General features: G+C 38.8%; 2 protein-coding genes across 6 annotated transcripts in view; one reads left to right on the top strand and one right to left on the bottom strand.

Annotated features, from left to right (window-relative positions):
• The first annotated feature begins 476 nt into the window (after positions 1-476).
• On the top strand, positions 477-1,390 carry LOC143446171 (uncharacterized). Its single transcript, XM_076945693.1, has 3 exons — positions 477-671; positions 808-965; positions 1,043-1,390. The coding sequence occupies exons 1-3, from the start codon at positions 548-550 to the stop codon at positions 1,064-1,066; spliced, it is 306 nt and encodes a 101-aa protein (XP_076801808.1). The 5' UTR covers positions 477-547; the 3' UTR covers positions 1,067-1,390.
• Positions 1,391-2,154: 764 nt separating this feature from the next.
• The window catches only part of LOC143445612 (uncharacterized), a 54,998-nt gene continuing 36,094 nt past the window's right edge, over positions 2,155-21,058 (bottom strand). For 4 of the 5 annotated variants that reach the window (XM_076944841.1, XM_076944839.1, XM_076944838.1 and 1 more), the window contains 62 exons: positions 20,756-20,990; positions 20,588-20,660; positions 20,396-20,517; positions 20,171-20,313; positions 19,938-20,076; positions 19,127-19,309; positions 18,809-18,988; positions 18,522-18,643; positions 18,199-18,418; positions 17,941-18,075; positions 17,770-17,820; positions 17,397-17,642; positions 17,079-17,258; positions 16,792-16,913; positions 16,469-16,688; positions 16,211-16,345; positions 16,040-16,090; positions 15,667-15,912; positions 15,349-15,528; positions 15,062-15,183; positions 14,739-14,958; positions 14,481-14,615; positions 14,310-14,360; positions 13,937-14,182; positions 13,619-13,798; positions 13,332-13,453; positions 13,009-13,228; positions 12,751-12,885; positions 12,580-12,630; positions 12,207-12,452; positions 11,889-12,068; positions 11,602-11,723; positions 11,279-11,498; positions 11,021-11,155; positions 10,850-10,900; positions 10,477-10,722; positions 10,159-10,338; positions 9,872-9,993; positions 9,549-9,768; positions 9,291-9,425; positions 9,120-9,170; positions 8,825-8,993; positions 8,529-8,728; positions 8,275-8,412; positions 7,880-8,073; positions 7,625-7,786; positions 7,380-7,550; positions 7,136-7,293; positions 6,725-6,964; positions 6,475-6,646; positions 6,276-6,374; positions 5,615-6,193; positions 5,420-5,531; positions 5,126-5,280; positions 4,897-5,032; positions 4,665-4,805; positions 4,379-4,536; positions 4,057-4,212; positions 3,731-3,890; positions 3,463-3,645; positions 3,130-3,287; positions 2,155-3,048 (listed from right to left, as the gene is read on the bottom strand). In XM_076944841.1, the coding sequence (XP_076800956.1) occupies positions 2,863-3,048; positions 3,130-3,287; positions 3,463-3,645; positions 3,731-3,890; positions 4,057-4,212; positions 4,379-4,536; positions 4,665-4,805; positions 4,897-5,032; positions 5,126-5,280; positions 5,420-5,531; positions 5,615-6,193; positions 6,276-6,374; positions 6,475-6,646; positions 6,725-6,964; positions 7,136-7,293; positions 7,380-7,550; positions 7,625-7,786; positions 7,880-8,073; positions 8,275-8,412; positions 8,529-8,728; positions 8,825-8,993; positions 9,120-9,170; positions 9,291-9,425; positions 9,549-9,768; positions 9,872-9,993; positions 10,159-10,338; positions 10,477-10,722; positions 10,850-10,900; positions 11,021-11,155; positions 11,279-11,498; positions 11,602-11,723; positions 11,889-12,068; positions 12,207-12,452; positions 12,580-12,630; positions 12,751-12,885; positions 13,009-13,228; positions 13,332-13,453; positions 13,619-13,798; positions 13,937-14,182; positions 14,310-14,360; positions 14,481-14,615; positions 14,739-14,958; positions 15,062-15,183; positions 15,349-15,528; positions 15,667-15,912; positions 16,040-16,090; positions 16,211-16,345; positions 16,469-16,688; positions 16,792-16,913; positions 17,079-17,258; positions 17,397-17,642; positions 17,770-17,820; positions 17,941-18,075; positions 18,199-18,418; positions 18,522-18,643; positions 18,809-18,988; positions 19,127-19,309; positions 19,938-20,076; positions 20,171-20,313; positions 20,396-20,517; positions 20,588-20,660; positions 20,756-20,990 (10,200 nt within the window). In that variant the 3' untranslated portion in view covers positions 2,155-2,862. The remainder of the gene's footprint in view (positions 3,049-3,129; positions 3,288-3,462; positions 3,646-3,730; positions 3,891-4,056; positions 4,213-4,378; positions 4,537-4,664; positions 4,806-4,896; positions 5,033-5,125; positions 5,281-5,419; positions 5,532-5,614; positions 6,194-6,275; positions 6,375-6,474; positions 6,647-6,724; positions 6,965-7,135; positions 7,294-7,379; positions 7,551-7,624; positions 7,787-7,879; positions 8,074-8,274; positions 8,413-8,528; positions 8,729-8,824; positions 8,994-9,119; positions 9,171-9,290; positions 9,426-9,548; positions 9,769-9,871; positions 9,994-10,158; positions 10,339-10,476; positions 10,723-10,849; positions 10,901-11,020; positions 11,156-11,278; positions 11,499-11,601; positions 11,724-11,888; positions 12,069-12,206; positions 12,453-12,579; positions 12,631-12,750; positions 12,886-13,008; positions 13,229-13,331; positions 13,454-13,618; positions 13,799-13,936; positions 14,183-14,309; positions 14,361-14,480; positions 14,616-14,738; positions 14,959-15,061; positions 15,184-15,348; positions 15,529-15,666; positions 15,913-16,039; positions 16,091-16,210; positions 16,346-16,468; positions 16,689-16,791; positions 16,914-17,078; positions 17,259-17,396; positions 17,643-17,769; positions 17,821-17,940; positions 18,076-18,198; positions 18,419-18,521; positions 18,644-18,808; positions 18,989-19,126; positions 19,310-19,937; positions 20,077-20,170; positions 20,314-20,395; positions 20,518-20,587; positions 20,661-20,755; positions 20,991-21,058) is intronic. The other variant, XM_076944840.1, reaches the window with a different exon arrangement.

Consider the following 21,058-nt stretch of genomic DNA (forward strand, 5'->3'; position numbering starts at 1 on the left):
GTGTCACCTTATGGAAGCTGGGCCAACTACTGGTTGATCTAAAACTGCTGAAACAACAAGTGAAGTTAAGAGATTGCATATCTCAATGATCCTGTTAATTATGACGTGATCTGCTTCAGGGCTAAGTGCAAACTTTTTTAATAATGCTACCAACACGAATTTTATTAGAACGAGTTACTGTAAAACAAGTGCATTTACTTCATGCAAGTTCTTTGTTGCGAAAAGGGTGATTATGAAAAGCTTGTGTGCTAACACGGAAATGATATTTTGACCAACCAAGCACGAACTACCGCCGTCGCGATGTGTGCACGTGCAGTCTCTCATGAGCTAAATATAAATATTGCCTCAGCTGTAATCAGCAGCTATTATATAGCTATAATATAGCTGTAATCAGCTGTAATCTAACGGGCAACAGGAAATTACGTTGCAGCTGATTAATTGCAACGCATTAATATGCAAAAAGTATTTCTGAAAACAGCTAAGACAATGTTTCACGATATTGTTCATATCAATACTTTCAGTTGTAGTCTGAAGCAAAGTAAGAATTATGCATATGCTGACGATTTTAGGCGTGATTTTTGTCATTTTCTCTTTGACGCATGAAGGGAAACCTCTTTTATACCCAGGGTTACGAAAGATAAAAGGACAACTACCTGCGAAGATAGATGAAGGTAAATCTAACTAAGGGTGTATCAGCGATGCTGTGGTAAACTTTTAAGATTGCTGTTTGCAAGACTTGCTAGCCGATTTTATGTAAAATTGTAAGCAATACGCTGTTATAAAATGCGTACGTGAAACCTTGTCAAGGTATTGAAAAAGCTGGAAAGAAGATGACAGACCTAGAAAACCGCTTTGGAAGAAACTGGAACGACGTGCTTCAGGGAACACTTCACAGTATCGAACCTGATGATTTCGAGCCTGGCCAAATGACTTCCAGTGAAGACGATTTTAGCGAAGAAATTGACGTAAACACAAAAATGTCTTTTTCACAATAGCGATGAAAATTAGTTAAAGTTTAAACGTAATAATTTTCTCTTGTCAGGATTTCAAGAAACAATTGGGATGAAATGGTGAAAAGATACTAAAATATCATAATATTATGATATCAAGTATCACGATATCATAACATCATCATCATAAAATATCATTGGCCTTCTTTCAGTACACCTGTTAAAGCAAGCTTATGCTTTTGAGCGCTCTCGTAGAAGAATTAAAAATTAAAAATAAAAGTTAATCCTAGAGTGCCATCTTATATTCTGCTTTATTATTTTGCTATGTACTGGGGCGGTTCAATCACCATCAGCTTTGCATGAAATATCAAAATTTCTGTTGCTGGATGTGTCTGTCATATTCGTGTTGCATCTACCAATAAAACGGACCAGTATAAAGCTTGTCATGCATATCAGGCTATGAACTCTATATTCTAGACTCTAGAGATTATTAACTGTTCCAGGTATCGTGTCGTCAAAAATTCATGACTCATTAGTACGAACAAAACACGTTATATACTCTCGGTTCCGTGTTCGATACCCAGTGGCGCCACTGTTGTACTGCCTTTGGACAAGGTATTACCTACATTTGTTCCTACTCAGTGGGCCTGGTGAGCAGTTCTTTTTCTGGTGAACAACTGCATTCGGGCAATGCGACAAGAAAACAGAAAACAAAAAAATTTGTAACAATTGGAACAATTGGAACTTGCACAAAGGCAAGGCAACAGCTTAGCAACCGGGGTTCAAGCGATAAGGAATCATCGCCGGGTTGAAGTTATGTAAAGATTTTCCTCAGTCCGAGGATAGAGATTCTTATCATACCATATATCTTCACTGATATAACACCATGAGCTACGACAAGATTATGATAGATCAAGGGCAAAGTAGACAAATAGTTTAAAACAAAGAAAGCTCAAAATCTCAGCTATATAGGATCATATACGCGTTATCCTAGTGGCTCAACTTTTGTTGCTAAAAGTAAATGCAAATGTATACTTGATAAAGAAAAAATATAAAAGCATTTATCAGACATGGTGTAGGACATTATAGCAGGACCAGAAGTTCAAATATGTCAACGGATATTCGGCTGGCACTTTTTTGGGTTAATAAACTTTTTACTTAAATCTTACCTCCACATCTAAGTCTTGAATTAAAACACAACATGTAAAGCTAGTTTCTGTATTTTTACAAGACATGTAATTACGAATGAAGGAACTTGGAACGTTTTGTAGCAGATTATTCGACGAAGACTGGGTAGAACGTTGAAAACAATCATAAAATCAACGCGGACGTTGAAACATGACGCAATAACAACACGATTTTAGAAATGAGTCGTGTGGCTAACTACTTGATAAACTAACTCAAAGCAATGCTATGTGGTATAACCATAAGCAAGTAAAACTATAAAACATATTACAGTACTGTTCAAACAAAACGATAAATACAGTGTAATTAATGCACACACTTGAAATGTTATAAGTCGAAAGTGCACGCAGGGTACGAGATGTACCACAGATATTTTCTGCAACGCAATGTTTTTGAATTTATTTTTGTAGCAGTGTTCGCTAATGTTGCTAAAACTAAAAAATAATAACAAAAAGACGCCGCAGCCTCTCTTTATGTTTAAATTGAAGCTTAATGAAAACTACTGGATGAAACGATTAGAAAATAAAAGCATTGCACTTAATCACGTCGACTGGTAAAGCAGTAGAAATCCACACAATCGTTTTAACATATAGTTTCATTATTGCTGTTGTGTCGTATTGTATTTTTAAACATTTATATGCTGCGGCGTAATCCATATTCGTGGTCGTTATACGTAGCCAGTCCGTCGTTCATTAGGTGTGGGTAGTGTATGGCTTGGTAACCACATCTAAGGTATGATTACCGCTTCATTGTTTGACTCTTGCTTTGCGAATCCAAAAGCATCATATTCGCAATCGGCGCAAGAGCACGAAACGATGTGAGGAATAACTCGTGTTTCTCTGGAACCGCCTTCGCAAGTGAATGACACAGTTCTGTTTTCCACTTCAGCAGGCTTACAGCAGCGGCAGTTGGTCTGTCAATAACACCGAGTAATGCTAAATCCAAAAGCGCTTTTACTTCGCAATTAAAATAGAAATACGCAAATACAACCTACCTGAATGAACGGTGGTTCCGCAAGCATGGTTGTATTGGATTCGCAGCGACCCTGGCAAGTGGTTAGTTCTACTTCGCTGTCACTGATACAATTGCTCATTTCCAAAACATGTTGAACTTTCACTGGAGCACAATCTGATATCGGCGGAGGACGGGCAACTAAAAAACGATGCCAATCTCATGTTATAATAACCTTATAATTCAAATTCTCTATCATAATATGATAAACATGCTAAACAAATAGGATAAGCAGTTGTTCTGTAAATCAATTGTTAAGCCATGTTTAAAAAAATTGGACAAAATACGTGCACTAATATAACGCAGTTTTTCTTACCACATTGGGGACAGCATTGTCCTTCAACATGTTGCGCTATCTCTGTTTCCTTCTCGCAAACCTTGCAATCGTGCGTATTTGAACAAGTTACTCCAATACTGACGTTAATGCAGCTACAAGTCACGCAATCGTCTATTTCCCATGACTCTCCGAACTGCTTAAATTCACCTTCGTATTCACACACTGCAAAAAGAGCATTTTATTGAAAACAAAATTCTTGAAAGCAATAGCTTTTACTGGAAAAAAATGACAAATATGGCCTTCTTACTTTGTGCTACGCATTTGCAACATTCGTTTGAACTCGGATCATTGTATACAATTTCTCCGGCTCCACATGAGTTCTCACTTAAACGGCATACTTTTACGCATTGTTTGGTGTTGTTTACACATCGGCACATTTCGCAATCGCTCTCCCAAATATTGTCCGGCTGTAAAGATATCTAGGTTAATGTAAAACTATCCAAAGCATCATTACCAAATAGCAAGTCCTGCAAAAATTCTAAAAACACCTGGTTGTCATCTTTTAACCGTTTTACAAACAGGCCCTCAAGTTTAAAGTGATGCATGAAACAATCAACACTTTCTTGAACATACCGCCGGTTTGTTGTAATCCATTCCCTCGTAGAAGCACTCTTCCGGTTGTTTAGTAGTTGTTCCTTCGAACGGGTTAGTTGTTTCAATCACAACAGGCATAGTTGTGGATACAGAAGAACTCTCCGACGTCATTGTCGTCCATTCAATTGAAGTTGGCTGAAAAGATATAATATTGGCATGAAAACACGTACACTATTATTTTGAAGTTTTATTCTGATTGATAAACTTAGCCATATCCGTTGTACAATACAATAAAATGCATTTTAAATTAAATTAAATATGTTTTATTAAAAATTGAAACATGTTTCAAATAAAAACTAATTATTGATTTAGATGGTGTTGTTGTGATTTCAGCAACTTTAGTCACCGATGATGGTGGCGTTAAACAATTTTCTCGTTGTACGGTAATCACAGTTCCATTGTCGGCGCATTTCTTAGCATAACAAGTATTTCCTGGTTGAATTGCAATAACCACAGATCCTGAAAAATTGAAAACAAAACAAACCTGTTTTCTTTCATTCGTTCATATCGAGAATATTACAGTATTCATAGAAAAATATTTAATGAATAATACAAAAAGAAGCCATGAAGTGTTGATATTTATTTACCTGGTGTGAACACCTTTCCTTCGTATAGACATCCCTGCAGTGGAGTTGTGCTGACAGCATTTGGCTGTGAGGTTATTGTAGCCGGTGCAGTAGTTGTGGTAGCAACTGTCACGTTGTATGGAGCACAGTAGCAACATGTTCCTAATATGCAAGTAACATAGAATATTTATTGTGTCCACTAATGCTTCATCGAGTCCTGGATAACGAAGATCCCTATATAAAACAAACGTACCAGGGATATCAATGAATCTTTGTTCCAGTTCATCACAGTTATCTTGCGTCAAATTACATTCGTTGTTGTTACAACGTTCTTGTCCATCAAGACATTGGCAATGTATGCAGCTACCCTTCCAGTAGTCCTCTCCTTCCTAATTGCATAAAATTGTGAACACGTTACTCTAACTCTAACTATAGCTAACTCAAAAACTTAAATTTTGTGGAAAGTTGATTCAAATGCTTACTTCGTAAGTACGTCCGTTGTAGGTGCATTTTTCTTTGCAGTTTGTCTCGTACTTGACACATTTACGACTGGTGGGATCTTTCATGAAACCAGCTTTACAAGCGCATAAGTCACACCTAGAAGGATCTTCCTCCAAACATCGTATTGGCAGGTCACCTTTGAAAATAAGATAACCATAGTGTTTTAATTAGTGTTTTATTACAAATAAATTATTTCTCAGTGTGTTGAAATGTACTTAAACAAATACCGTATGGTAAAGGTAATCGACATAAATTATTCGTTTGAGATAGTTCACCTTCATCAAGCATAATCTGATCGGAGCAAGGAATGAAGCAATTGCAGTCCCAAGAACAATTTGTCGTTACTGCAGTTGTACTCACTGTTACCAAAGTAGTAGTGCTCACGGGCTGTTCAATAAAAAATTAGAAACAACATAATCAGTAAACAAAACTATCGGGAAATAACTAAAATGAATACATTATCATCATACTTTAGAGACAATAGCTGGTCCTGTTGTAGTAGTTTCTCCGACAACTGGTCCAGTGGCGGTAGTCTCGCCGACAACTGGTCCGGTGGTGGTAGTCTCGCCGACAACTGGTCCGGTGGTGGTAGTTTCTCTGACAACCGATCCAGTGGCGGTAGTCTCTCCGACAACTGGTCCGGTGGCGGTAGTCTCTCCGACAACTGGTCCGGTAGTGGTAGTCTCTCCGACAACTGGTCCGGTGGTGGTAGTCTCGCCGACAACTGGTCCGGTGGTGGTAGTTTCTCTGACAACCGATCCAGTGGCGGTAGTCTCACCGACAACTGGTCCGGTGGTGGTAGTCTCTCCGACAACTGGTCCGGTAGTGGTAGTCTCTCCGACAACTGGTCCGGTGGTGGTAGTTTCTCTCACAACTGATCCAGTGGCAGTGCTGGTTTCTGTAACAACTATTGCAGACGTCGTTGATTCTGCTTTCTCATCAGTGGAAGTTTGGATTGCTGCTGATGTTGTCGCAATACTGCCGGTTGTAGATATTATTTTCGGTGCACAATAGCAGCATGTGCCCACGTTCATAACAAGTTGATATCCCTAAATCGTTTCATGCAATAATATTAGTTTAAGTTGGGAATTATTTTAGTCCCGTTTTGGTAGTGAAGCTGTTTCAACGTACCGTATTGCATTTAAGGTGACAATAAGTCATGCACGAGTACTTTCCATCAATGCAAGTACACTCAAGGCATGAAGCCGGCTCCGTTTTCTTTTGGCCCTCCTATATTGGAAGAAAGGAATCTTAAAAACTCCCTAGTTATATGCTATACTTTATTAACAGTATTATGAACACCACCTACATGCTTATTTACATTACTTACAATGCAAGGCGCTCTGGTAGTAGAAACCTCCGTATGTTTTGTGGTTACAATTTCAGTACTAGTCATAGCTTTCTGCGTTGTGGTTTCCTTGACTCCTGAAGTAGTTGTAGCAACTATACATTGGTCTGCTGTTGGCTCGTTAGCGCATCGTCCATTCACACGTGTTTGATCACTAATCACGCACTTTTGTTAAATCTCACTCAGACAATGGACGGTTATGGGACTACTAAGATATGCTTTTGCAGCTTACTTTTTAGGACAATTGCAATACATGTTGCATCCAGCCCTAGGCCCACAATCAGCCTGCTCTCCCTTGCATCCCAGCTGACACACGCACGAATCCGAGCAAGTTGGTGACGTCGTCGTACCCATTGTTGTAGTTGCAACAGAGGTTGCCTCCGTAACAGATGGTGTACCATTGACGAACCTTTCCGTGGTTGTCACTGGAGCGGATTTCGGTGTAGTTGTAGTGGCCTCGGGTTCAACGCATCTACGAATCCAGATTTCAACATAATAAATTCTGCCAGTCAGTGCAGATGTATAAGAAGTGTCTTTTTTACATTTATAACGTTCTAAATCTAAACGTTGGACGACACAAAAGGAATTTCAAATGTATTTATTTTGTAAAAGCACGTTATCTCGTAAAAATGAGTTCACATACTTGCAACAACCATCGCTGGATTTTGAAAGTTCCTTGCCCTGACTGGCGCAATCTTCTTTCGTAGTATTGCAAAATGGCTCGCAATACTCTTTGCTCAACCCAAATTCATATATACATATACATACTTGACACTCACCGCGCGTGTAAGTTATGTTGAACTTGTGTATGGACATGGAATGAAGAAAATTTGTTTTAGACATCTTTCATTGTGTAATTTTTTATACTTTGTTAAGTTATTACTTACAGGATACACTATGTCGCCATCCTTGCAAGGTTCTTCGCAAGGTGCTTCAAGTCGCAAACACATTTCAGTTTGGTACAAGACGTCTTTCACACTTCCAACTTGGCAAGCACAAGCACTACAGTTGGAGTTAATCTCGAAAGGGGGCGAGCTTTCTTTGGGTGAGTAGTTCCTCTGAAAACAACAGCTGGGTGTAAAAAACAGAGCAATTTTGACATTCTTGAGCAATTATATTCTTTTTACTTTACCTGTTGCTTGCAACTAACATCCACCGTGCACATTTCATCGCAAACAGGACCGCTGTATGGTGTAGTTGTTTCCAGTGTCGTGGTAGTTGTGACTGTCGTTGTAGTGGGAAGTGCTTTGCAGTAGCAACATGACCCTTCCTCATTTACAAGTACCATGTTTTTCTGTTCCGTCAAAGAAGAGCATTTAAGGTAGGATGTAATTGGTGAAAAAGGTCGTTACCCTAGGCGTAGAGTGATCTTGCATAAAATACTTACGCGAGCGCAAGAGTAAGGCAGAAGGTTGCACAATGGATAACAGTGAGTTTGAGCAGCCCCGTCAACCATGCTACATTCACATTCTTCGCATGTTCCAGCTTTGAACTTGGTGCCAACCGGATACGTTTCGTTTTTGTAAACACATCCCTCGCATGTTTCAGGGTAGATCAAACACATGCCACTGCCAAACTCATCTGTTAAAAACCACAGGAAAAATAGGAATAAAAATACAAGACACGATGTGACCGAGTAGTCTTAATAAGCTCTTCGTTAAATAAGCTTTGTATTACTACCGATTAGCCACAAAACAACATACTGCAAACTTAAATTAAAGTTTTATATCAAACGCTTTTGGCATAAGTAAACAAGACAGAGAAAACAGGTCTTCATTCTACCTTTACTTGAGCCTTGCGGGCAAGGACACATCTCACAAACAAACGGATCAATATCGAGAGCAAAATCCGGCATATTGAAAGGATTTAGATCACGCATTTCTTCACATGTGAGTCGGTGAACACATTCCGATGCGCATGCTAAAATAATAATTTATGTCAAAATAACAATCTTCTGGGAAAGGGTTAAAGCACATTACAAGGTACTACATGAAGAGTTAGTAAAAGACAAACCATTTTGTTTTATTATAACTTACGGGTTGTTGTTGTTATGACCGGTGATGTTGTTGATTGAGTCGTCGCCAGGGTTGTTGATTCCTGTGTCGTAATGGGAGTTGTTGTTGACGGTCGTTTAGCCTTCGTTGTTGTCACAGAACACAGGAATGCGGGTGGAGCAAGAACACATCGCCAGTTAGCACGATCATAATTGTTAAATTCGCTGTTCGGGCACTCGCATCTATAAAATATTTGATCATTATAACGTTAAGATGTTTCCTTAAGTTTGCATTTAATATATTTATAATCTTACATATATCCAAGAACAGTCACTTACGCAGATGTGCATTGCGGTATAGATGAACAACCAACCGTGGCCCCGTCACAATCTGACAAACACAAACAGTCATTCGAACAAGTAGGTTTAGGTGTTGTTGTCTGTACTTGTGTTGTAGTTGATTCAAGGGTGGTTGTTGTCTCTGTAGTTGTTTCCGATGTTGTAGCAACTAAGTGACATGATACAGAAAAGTTTGGTTCAATACATTTTCATGAACAAATGGCAAAAACGCCGTGCAGCTCGATGTGTTAATTGGTGCAATACATTGAGAATGCAAGAAGCAAAATTTTTTCACCTGGACCATTGGTGGATACTTCGGTTGACGGAACACATCCGCAGCAAGCATCTAAAAAGTAAACAAAATTATTACCGTTTTACCCAGTAACCTTTTCATATATGTTTTTATATTATCTGTAGTATACAGTACATAGAATCCTTGACTGGTAGGTGAGTTCAATGAATTTACCTATTGGTTGCGATAAAACCATGCCCTGTTTGGTACAATCTTCCACAGTTAAGTTGCAAGCTATCGAGCAAACCTCTTGTCCATTTTCGGTGCAATTACATTGCCGGCAATCGCCTTCGGTCCACATGTTCGGTTCTAAAAGTATTTAGGAAAATGAAACGTTATATCAAGTTCGTGCTGCGTTTCCTATTTTATTGTTGTTACTTGATAGACTTGATCAAATCATGAGTTAAGCGATAAAAAGCTTCGTGATCTCACCGTCTATCATGAAAGCTATCTCGCTAATTTCCGGCTTCCTTCTTTCGACTCCATCAAATGATGATCCCGATTTAGGGGTTCCCTCCATCACCAAACGGAAAGTTTGAGCTTCCACTTTGAACGTCTCGCTTACTTCTCGAATAAACTTGGTGTCTGCTTTGCATCCAACAGTGGCAACTTCTACCCACTTGTATGCTCCAAACTGTTGTTTCACATAGGCCTAAACAGTAATTTGTTTAGGTTTGAAGGTGCTTTGGAAACACTCAACAACCTTATTAATTTCATTTACTATAAATTGTGATTTTAAACAGAAAGTTACATACCATAACTTTTGCAGCTTTGTCAACGTTTTCGGTTGCATCCGCTAAACGACAATCCATTCTGAAACCAACCACGTTATATATGTTTCCGAAGTCGAATTCAAGCTCCCGGTCAAAAATATCACCTGAAAATTTCGATGGCATTTAGGCTACATCTTTCATTTTCCAAAATTTCTACAAGATGCCATTTATTTAAAACCTTAGGAAAGATGTGCAAAGCATTATCATGAAAAAGGAATCAGTTTTTCGCGGTACATAGTTTTCGTCACGTATTCATAAACCATTCTTACCAACTGGATTAACCTCCCAGAATGTGGTAGGATCCTGATCTAATGCTAGGGTGCCATCTCGACTTGAAGTTTCATCCCGCTCATTAGAAGATTGGTCCAGTTTTTCGTTTATGCCATTTATCCATGTCTCTCCTGGCATATACATCGTTGTAGATAACCAACCGGGCTCCGTAACCCAACCTAGGAAAGATGATAAGGTCTGTTTGTTACTTACTGAATCGAGTTGATGAACGTCGCACACGTTTACAACATGAATATCTAATGAATAGTGTCATGAAAATAAAATGGAAGCTTTGTAGAAATTAACTATTGATTCACCTTTTCCCATTTTCTTTCCATCATTCTCGCACGGACAAAAGTCTGTGGGCTTCATGCATGCGTTTAATGTTGTACTCCATTGTGTTCCGACTGGGCAAGCACAACGTTTGGATGACTGGCAGGTTGATTCGCAGTGGCCAATTGGTTGGCCATCGCAGTCTGTTGGACATACACAGCTGCAAACTTGTGTTGTAGTTGATTCGGGAGTCGTTATTGTCTCTGTAGTTGTTTCCGATGTTGTGGCAACTATTTTAAATGATACAGAAAAGTTTAGTTCAATACAATATCTTAAACATATAGAAAAATCTAACATGCTTCTCTAAACGTTTATTGGTGCAGTACACTGAGAAAGCGAGAAACAAACTTTTTTCACCTGGACCCTTGGTGGATACTTCGGTTGACGGAACACATCCGCAGCAAGCATCTAAAAAGTAAACAAAATTATAACCGTTTTACCCAGTAACCTTTTCACACATGTTTTTATATTATCTGTAGTATACAGCACATAGAATCCTTGGCAAGTACGTGAGTTCAATGAATTTACCTATTGGTTGCGATAAAACCATGCCCTGTTTGGTACAATCTTCCACAGTTAAGTTGCAAGCTATCGAGCAAACCTCTTGTCCATTTTCGGTGCAATTACATTGCCGGCAATCGCCTTCGGTCCACATGTTCGGTTCTAAAAGTATTTAGGAAAATGAAACGTTATATCAAGTTCGTGCTGCGTTTCCTATTTTATTGTTGTTACTTGATAGACTTGATCAAATCATGAGTTAAGCGATAAAAAGCTTCGTGATCTCACCGTCTATCATGAAAGCTATCTCGCTAATTTCCGGCTTCCTTCTTTCGACTCCATCAAATGATGATCCCGATTTAGGAGTTCCCTCCATCACCAAACGGAAAGTTTGAGCTTCCACTTTGAACGTCTCGCTTACTTCTCGAATAAACTTGGTGTCTGCTTTGCATCCAACAGTGGCAACTTCTACCCACTTGTATGCTCCAAACTGTTGTTTCACATAGGCCTAAACAGTAATTTGTTTAGGTTTGAAGGTGCTTTGGAAACACTCAACAACCCTATTAATTTCATTTACTATAAATTGTGATTTTAAACAGAAAGTTACATACCATAACTTTTGCAGCTTTGTCAACGTTTTCGGTTGCATCCGCTAAACGACAATCCATTCTGAAACCAACCACGTTATATATGTTTCCGAAGTCGAGTTCAAGCTCCCGGTCGAAAATATCACCTGAAAATTTCGATGGTATTTAGGCTACATCTTTCATTTTCCAAAATTTCTACAAGATGCCATTTATTTAAAACCTTAGGAAAGATGTGCAAAGCATTATCATGAAAAAGGAATCAGTTTTTCGCGGTACATAGTTTTCGTCACGTATTCATAAACCATTCTTACCAACTGGATTAACCTCCCAGAATGTGGTAGGATCCTGATCTAATGCTAGGGTGCCATCTCGACTTGAAGTTTCATCCCGCTCATTAGAAGATTGGTCCAGTTTTTCGTTTATGCCATTTATCCATGTCTCTCCTGGCATATACATCGTTGTAGATAACCAACCGGGCTCCGTAACCCAACCTAGGAAAGATGATAAGGTCTGTTTGTTACTTACTGAATCGAGTTGATGAACGTCGCACACGTTTACAACATGAATATCTAATGAATAGTGTCATGAAAATAAAATGGAAGCTTTGTAGAAATTAACTATTGATTCACCTTTTCCCATTTTCTTTCCATCATTCTCGCACGGACAAAAGTCTGCGGGCTTCATGCATGCGTTTAGTGTTGTACTCCATTGTGTTCCAACTGGGCAAACACAACTTTTGGATGACTGGCAGGTTGATTCGCAGTGGCCAAGTGGTTGACCATCGCAGTTCGCTGGACATACACAGCTGCAAACTTGTGCTGTAGTTGATTCGGGAGTCGTTATTGTCTCTGTAGTTGTTTCCGATGTTGTAGAAACTAATTTAAATTATACAGAAAAGGTTGGTTCAATACAATATATTAAACATATAGAAAAACCTAACATGCTTCTCTAAACGTTTATTGGTGCAGTACACTGAGAAAGCGAGAAACAAACTTTTTTCACCTGGACCCTTGGTGGATACTTCGGTTGACGGAACACATCCGCAGCAAGCATCTAAAAAGTAAACAAAATTATAACCGTTTTACCCAGTAACCTTTTCACACATGTTTTTATATTATCTGTAGTATACAGCACATAGAATCCTTGGCAAGTACGTGAGTTCAATGAATTTACCTATTGGTTGCGATAAAACCATGCCCTGTTTGGTACAATCTTCCACAGTTAAGTTGCAAGCTATCGAGCAAACCTCTTGTCCATTTTCGGTGCAATTACATTGCCGGCAATCGCCTTCGGTCCACATGTTCGGTTCTAAAAGTATTTAGGAAAATGAAACGTTATATCAAGTTCGTGCTGCGTTTCCTATTTTATTGTTGTTACTTGATAGACTTGATCAAATCATGAGTTAAGCGATAAAAAGCTTCGTGATCTCACCGTCTATCATGAAAGCTATCTCGCTAATTTCCGGCTTCCTTCTTTCGACTCCATCAAATGATGATCCCGATTTAGGGGTTCCCTCCATCACCAAACGGAAAGTTTGAGCTTCCACTTTGAACGTCTCGCTTACTTCTCGAATAAACTTGGTGTCTGCTTTGCATCCAACAGTGGCAACTTCTACCCACTTGTATGCTCCAAACTGTTGTTTCACATAGGCCTAAACAGTAATTTGTTTAGGTTTGAAGGTGCTTTGGAAACACTCAACAACCCTATTAATTTCATTTACTATAAATTGTGATTTTAAACAGAAAGTTACATACCATAACTTTTGCAGCTTTGTCAACGTTTTCGGTTGCATCCGCTAAACGACAATCCATTCTGAAACCAACCACGTTATATATGTTTCCGAAGTCGAATTCAAGCTCCCGGTCAAAAATATCACCTGAAAATTTCGATGGCATTTAGGCTACATCTTTCATTTTCCAAAATTTCTACAAGATGCTATTTATTTAAAACCTTAGGAAAGATGTGCAAAGCATTATCATGAAAAAGGAATCAGTTTTTCGCGGTACATAGTTTTCGTCACGTATTCATAAACCATTCTTACCAACTGGATTAACCTCCCAGAATGTGGTAGGATCCTGATCTAATGCTAGGGTGCCATCTCGACTTGAAGTTTCATCCCGCTCATTAGAAGATTGGTCCAGTTTTTCGTTTATGCCATTTATCCATGTCTCTCCTGGCATATACATCGTTGTAGATAACCAACCGGGCTCCGTAACCCAACCTAGGAAAGATGATAAGGTCTGTTTGTTACTTACTGAATCGAGTTGATGAACGTCGCACACGTTTACAACATGAATATCTAATGAATAGTGTCATGAAAATAAAATGGAAGCTTTGTAGAAATTAACTATTGATTCACCTTTTCCCATTTTCTTTCCATCATTCTCGCACGGACAAAAGTCTGTGGGCTTCATGCATGCGTTTAATGTTGTACTCCATTGTGTTCCGACTGGGCAAGCACAACGTTTGGATGACTGGCAGGTTGATTCGCAGTGGCCAATTGGTTGGCCATCGCAGTCTGTTGGACATACACAGCTGCAAACTTGTGTTGTAGTTGATTCGGGAGTCGTTATTGTCTCTGTAGTTGTTTCCGATGTTGTGGCAACTATTTTAAATGATACAGAAAAGTTTAGTTCAATACAATATCTTAAACATATAGAAAAATCTAACATGCTTCTCTAAACGTTTATTGGTGCAGTACACTGAGAAAGCGAGAAACAAACTTTTTTCACCTGGACCCTTGGTGGATACTTCGGTTGACGGAACACATCCGCAGCAAGCATCTAAAAAGTAAACAAAATTATAACCGTTTTACCCAGTAACCTTTTCACACATGTTTTTATATTATCTGTAGTATACAGCACATAGAATCCTTGGCAAGTACGTGAGTTCAATGAATTTACCTATTGGTTGCGATAAAACCATGCCCTGTTTGGTACAATCTTCCACAGTTAAGTTGCAAGCTATCGAGCAAACCTCTTGTCCATTTTCGGTGCAATTACATTGCCGGCAATCGCCTTCGGTCCACATGTTCGGTTCTAAAAGTATTTAGGAAAATGAAACGTTATATCAAGTTCGTGCTGCGTTTCCTATTTTATTGTTGTTACTTGATAGACTTGATCAAATCATGAGTTAAGCGATAAAAAGCTTCGTGATCTCACCGTCTATCATGAAAGCTATCTCGCTAATTTCCGGCTTCCTTCTTTCGACTCCATCAAATGATGATCCCGATTTAGGAGTTCCCTCCATCACCAAACGGAAAGTTTGAGCTTCCACTTTGAACGTCTCGCTTACTTCTCGAATAAACTTGGTGTCTGCTTTGCATCCAACAGTGGCAACTTCTACCCACTTGTATGCTCCAAACTGTTGTTTCACATAGGCCTAAACAGTAATTTGTTTAGGTTTGAAGGTGCTTTGGAAACACTCAACAACCCTATTAATTTCATTTACTATAAATTGTGATTTTAAACAGAAAGTTACATACCATAACTTTTGCAGCTTTGTCAACGTTTTCGGTTGCATCCGCTAAACGACAATCCATTCTGAAACCAACCACGTTATATATGTTTCCGAAGTCGAATTCAAGCTCCCGGTCAAAAATATCACCTGAAAATTTCGATGGCATTTAGGCTACATCTTTCATTTTCCAAAATTTCTACAAGATGCTATTTATTTAAAACCTTAGGAAAGATGTGCAAAGCATTATCATGAAAAAGGAATCAGTTTTTCGCGGTACATAGTTTTCGTCACGTATTCATAAACCATTCTTACCAACTGGATTAACCTCCCAGAATGTGGTAGGATCCTGATCTAATGCTAGGGTGCCATCTCGACTTGAAGTTTCATCCCGCTCATTAGAAGATTGGTCCAGTTTTTCGTTTATGCCATTTATCCATGTCTCTCCTGGCATATACATCGTTGTAGATAACCAACCGGGCTCCGTAACCCAACCTAGGAAAGATGATAAGGTCTGTTTGTTACTTACTGAATCGAGTTGATGAACGTCGCACACGTTTACAACATGAATATCTAATGAATAGTGTCATGAAAATAAAATGGAAGCTTTGTAGAAATTAACTATTGATTCACCTTTTCCCATTTTCTTTCCATCATTCTCGCACGGACAAAAGTCTGTGGGCTTCATGCATGCGTTTAATGTTGTACTCCATTGTGTTCCGACTGGGCAAGCACAACGTTTGGATGACTGGCAGGTTGATTCGCAGTGGCCAATTGGTTGGCCATCGCAGTCTGTTGGACATACACAGCTGCAAACTTGTGTTGTAGTTGATTCGGGAGTCGTTATTGTCTCTGTAGTTGTTTCCGATGTTGTGGCAACTATTTTAAATGATACAGAAAAGTTTAGTTCAATACAATATCTTAAACATATAGAAAAACCTAACATGCTTCTCTAAACGTTTATTGGTGCAGTACACTGAGAAAGCGAGAAACAAACTTTTTTCACCTGGACCCTTGGTGGATACTTCGGTTGACGGAACACATCCGCAGCAAGCATCTAAAAAGTAAACAAAATTATAACCGTTTTACCCAGTAACCTTTTCACACATGTTTTTATATTATCTGTAGTATACAGCACATAGAATCCTTGGCAAGTACGTGAGTTCAATGAATTTACCTATTGGTTGCGATAAAACCATGCCCTGTTTGGTACAATCTTCCACAGTTAAGTTGCAAGCTATCGAGCAAACCTCTTGTCCATTTTCGGTGCAATTACATTGCCGGCAATCGCCTTCGGTCCACATGTTCGGTTCTAAAAGTATTTAGGAAAATGAAACGTTATATCAAGTTCGTGCTGCGTTTCCTATTTTATTGTTGTTACTTGATAGACTTGATCAAATCATGAGTTAAGCGATAAAAAGCTTCGTGATCTCACCGTCTATCATGAAAGCTATCTCGCTAATTTCCGGCTTCCTTCTTTCGACTCCATCAAATGATGATCCCGATTTAGGAGTTCCCTCCATCACCAAACGGAAAGTTTGAGCTTCCACTTTGAACGTCTCGCTTACTTCTCGAATAAACTTGGTGTCTGCTTTGCATCCAACAGTGGCAACTTCTACCCACTTGTATGCTCCAAACTGTTGTTTCACATAGGCCTAAACAGTAATTTGTTTAGGTTTGAAGGTGCTTTGGAAACACTCAACAACCCTATTAATTTCATTTACTATAAATTGTGATTTTAAACAGAAAGTTACATACCATAACTTTTGCAGCTTTGTCAACGTTTTCGGTTGCATCCGCTAAACGACAATCCATTCTGAAACCAACCACGTTATATATGTTTCCGAAGTCGAGTTCAAGCTCCCGGTCGAAAATATCACCTGAAAATTTCGATGGTATTTAGGCTACATCTTTCATTTTCCAAAATTTCTACAAGATGCCATTTATTTAAAACCTTAGGAAAGATGTGCAAAGCATTATCATGAAAAAGGAATCAGTTTTTCGCGGTACATAGTTTTCGTCACGTATTCATAAACCATTCTTACCAACTGGATTAACCTCCCAGAATGTGGTAGGATCCTGATCTAATGCTAGGGTGCCATCTCGACTTGAAGTTTCATCCCGCTCATTAGAAGATTGGTCCAGTTTTTCGTTTATGCCATTTATCCATGTCTCTCCTGGCATATACATCGTTGTAGATAACCAACCGGGCTCCGTAACCCAACCTAGGAAAGATGATAAGGTCTGTTTGTTACTTACTGAATCGAGTTGATGAACGTCGCACACGTTTACAACATGAATATCTAATGAATAGTGTCATGAAAATAAAATGGAAGCTTTGTAGAAATTAACTATTGATTCACCTTTTCCCATTTTCTTTCCATCATTCTCGCACGGACAAAAGTCTGCGGGCTTCATGCATGCGTTTAGTGTTGTACTCCATTGTGTTCCAACTGGGCAAACACAACTTTTGGATGACTGGCAGGTTGATTCGCAGTGGCCAAGTGGTTGACCATCGCAGTTCGCTGGACATACACAGCTGCAAACTTGTGCTGTAGTTGATTCGGGAGTCGTTATTGTCTCTGTAGTTGTTTCCGATGTTGTAGAAACTAATTTAAATTATACAGAAAAGGTTGGTTCAATACAATATATTAAACATATAGAAAAACCTAACATGCTTCTCTAAACGTTTATTGGTGCAGTACACTGAGAAAGCGAGAAACAAACTTTTTTCACCTGGACCCTTGGTGGATACTTCGGTTGACGGAACACATCCGCAGCAAGCATCTAAAAAGTAAACAAAATTATAACCGTTTTACCCAGTAACCTTTTCACACATGTTTTTATATTATCTGTAGTATACAGCACATAGAATCCTTGGCAAGTACGTGAGTTCAATGAATTTACCTATTGGTTGCGATAAAACCATGCCCTGTTTGGTACAATCTTCCACAGTTAAGTTGCAAGCTATCGAGCAAACCTCTTGTCCATTTTCGGTGCAATTACATTGCCGGCAATCGCCTTCGGTCCACATGTTCGGTTCTAAAAGTATTTAGGAAAATGAAACGTTATATCAAGTTCGTGCTGCGTTTCCTATTTTATTGTTGTTACTTGATAGACTTGATCAAATCATGAGTTAAGCGATAAAAAGCTTCGTGATCTCACCGTCTATCATGAAAGCTATCTCGCTAATTTCCGGCTTCCTTCTTTCGACTCCATCAAATGATGATCCCGATTTAGGGGTTCCCTCCATCACCAAACGGAAAGTTTGAGCTTCCACTTTGAACGTCTCGCTTACTTCTCGAATAAACTTGGTGTCTGCTTTGCATCCAACAGTGGCAACTTCTACCCACTTGTATGCTCCAAACTGTTGTTTCACATAGGCCTAAACAGTAATTTGTTTAGGTTTGAAGGTGCTTTGGAAACACTCAACAACCCTATTAATTTCATTTACTATAAATTGTGATTTTAAACAGAAAGTTACATACCATAACTTTTGCAGCTTTGTCAACGTTTTCGGTTGCATCCGCTAAACGACAATCCATTCTGAAACCAACCACGTTATATATGTTTCCGAAGTCGAATTCAAGCTCCCGGTCAAAAATATCACCTGAAAATTTCGATGGCATTTAGGCTACATCTTTCATTTTCCAAAATTTCTACAAGATGCTATTTATTTAAAACCTTAGGAAAGATGTGCAAAGCATTATCATGAAAAAGGAATCAGTTTTTCGCGGTACATAGTTTTCGTCACGTATTCATAAACCATTCTTACCAACTGGATTAACCTCCCAGAATGTGGTAGGATCCTGATCTAATGCTAGGGTGCCATCTCGACTTGAAGTTTCATCCCGCTCATTAGAAGATTGGTCCAGTTTTTCGTTTATGCCATTTATCCATGTCTCTCCTGGCATATACATCGTTGTAGATAACCAACCGGGCTCCGTAACCCAACCTAGGAAAGATGATAAGGTCTGTTTGTTACTTACTGAATCGAGTTGATGAACGTCGCACACGTTTACAACATGAATATCTAATGAATAGTGTCATGAAAATAAAATGGAAGCTTTGTAGAAATTAACTATTGATTCACCTTTTCCCATTTTCTTTCCATCATTCTCGCACGGACAAAAGTCTGCGGGCTTCATGCATGCGTTTAGTGTTGTACTCCATTGTGTTCCGACTGGGCAAGTACATCCTTTGGATGACTGGCAGGTTGATTCGCAGTTGCCAAGTGGTTGACCATCGCAGTTCGCTTGACATACACAGCTGCAAACTAAAATTACGAAGAAAACCCTCTTAACTCAATAGGCTTCAAAATATGATACTGCCGGATCTAATATTTGTCCAAATTTAAGTATAACAAAATCAAAAAAGAATAACTAATGGACGGATCATTACCAACTAATGGTTTTAGACTCGGGTATAGAGATATGTTTATTTTATTGATTCTGAAAATATTGAAACATTTAAAGCAACTAGCGTTTTGTGTTCTGTTTGTTCCTTCCACTAAATGTTTACAATGAGTGGTTTTGTTTTGTTCTTGATATATTCTTAGTGCATTTTGAATCGAAGAAACTTTAATAACGTTCGCTCAGTGGTAGAAATAGATTTAGTGTGGATTGTATTACAAAATAAACTTTTACTCTATAGAATTAAATTCAATAGACGTAGGTTTAAAAATTAATCTTGACCATAAAGGAAGACATGAAAATTATTTACCTCATACATAAGAGAAAACCTGTACATTACCAGTTTTCATATTTTGCTTTATTTATTACTATTATTTATTTATTATTTTGCTATATTTTGCTTTGAATGTACGTGTGTGTGAATTAGCGCAAACATGTAAGAAGGTTTGTTAAGCGCTGACTTATGTACAGTTTTTATCCACAACTACCAACCAGATGTGCATTCCGCTTCGTCTTTTCCGTTTGAACAGTGTACTTTTCCATCGCACACCAAGTCTTCGCTGGGGAGGCATTCGCCGTTACCGCAATCGAAGACACAAGGATTTGGTGTTGTTTCCACAGACGGCGTTGTCTAACGAATGATAATGAGCGTAATTTCCTCACAAATAGAAAAAATGTGTTTATACAAGTAATAACCTGTTGACCGAATCCGTCACCAGACTTACCTCCGTTGTCGGCTTTGTTCTTTCGGTAAGACCAGGAGTGGTTGTGGTGAAACAGTTTTCTGTACGATTCACAATTTCACCGTTGTTATTGCAGTAAATATAGAAACAACTTTTTCCTGGGATCACCGCCACAATTGTCGTTCCTAATGGTCAGTAACTTGTATAAATTACGAGCTACAGATAGAAAACACTTTGGAATACTTAAAAAATGAACAGAGATTGAACCTGGACTATGAACTTTTCCATTGAATATGCATCCTGAAGCTGTCGTTGTGGAGATCGGAGTGGTCGTGGTGGGACAATTATATTCATCACTTCCGTCTGCGCAATCTAATTTACCGTCGCACCTGGCATAACAAACAGCAAATAAAATTGTCGCATAGTCCTGCACATTCATAACATTTGTTATAAACCCACATCCATTCTTCTGGTATGCACTGATCCTTGTTGCATCTAACCATGTCAAAACCACATGGAGTAAGAGTTGTCTCTAAAATTAAACAAAGCAATAGTTGAAAGTTTGAAGCGATACGGGGGATTGCAGGCAAAGTACTTTACTTCGACATAGAACAAGATATTTCAAACCTTGCGTGACGGTAGATGTGACATTGGTCACGTATGGGGCTGTAGTCATGGTAACAGTGAAGGGGGTTGATGTGGTTTCTTGGGACTGTTCGCATATAGGGCAGCATTGTCCTGGAACTTTGGTAACAATTGTACCTTCGGAGCAAGGTGTGCATGCTTGTACGGTACAGACAATACTTTCATGGGATTCGCAAATGCAGGTTTCGCAATCTCCTATTTCCCACGTCTCTCCAACCTTAGCAGAAAACGTAAAAGGGTAAATGAAAATCGCAAATAAAAATTGTCAAACGAAATATAGTTTTC

This window comes from Clavelina lepadiformis, chromosome 2 (genome assembly GCF_947623445.1).
Source record: "Clavelina lepadiformis chromosome 2, kaClaLepa1.1, whole genome shotgun sequence".
NCBI classification, from domain to species: domain Eukaryota; kingdom Metazoa; phylum Chordata; class Ascidiacea; order Aplousobranchia; family Clavelinidae; genus Clavelina; species Clavelina lepadiformis.

Bases quoted from the DNA above. Each gene is read 5' to 3' on its own strand.
- LOC143446171 (XM_076945693.1), top strand. From the start codon at position 548: ATGCATATGCTGACGATTTTAGGCGTGATTTTTGTCATTTTCTCTTTG. The intron at 672-807 runs GTAAATCTAACT...AACCTTGTCAAG, and splicing joins ACCTGCGAAGATAGATGAAG to GTATTGAAAAAGCTGGAAAG. The intron at 966-1,042 runs GTAAACACAAAA...TTCTCTTGTCAG, and splicing joins ATTTTAGCGAAGAAATTGAC to GATTTCAAGAAACAATTGGG.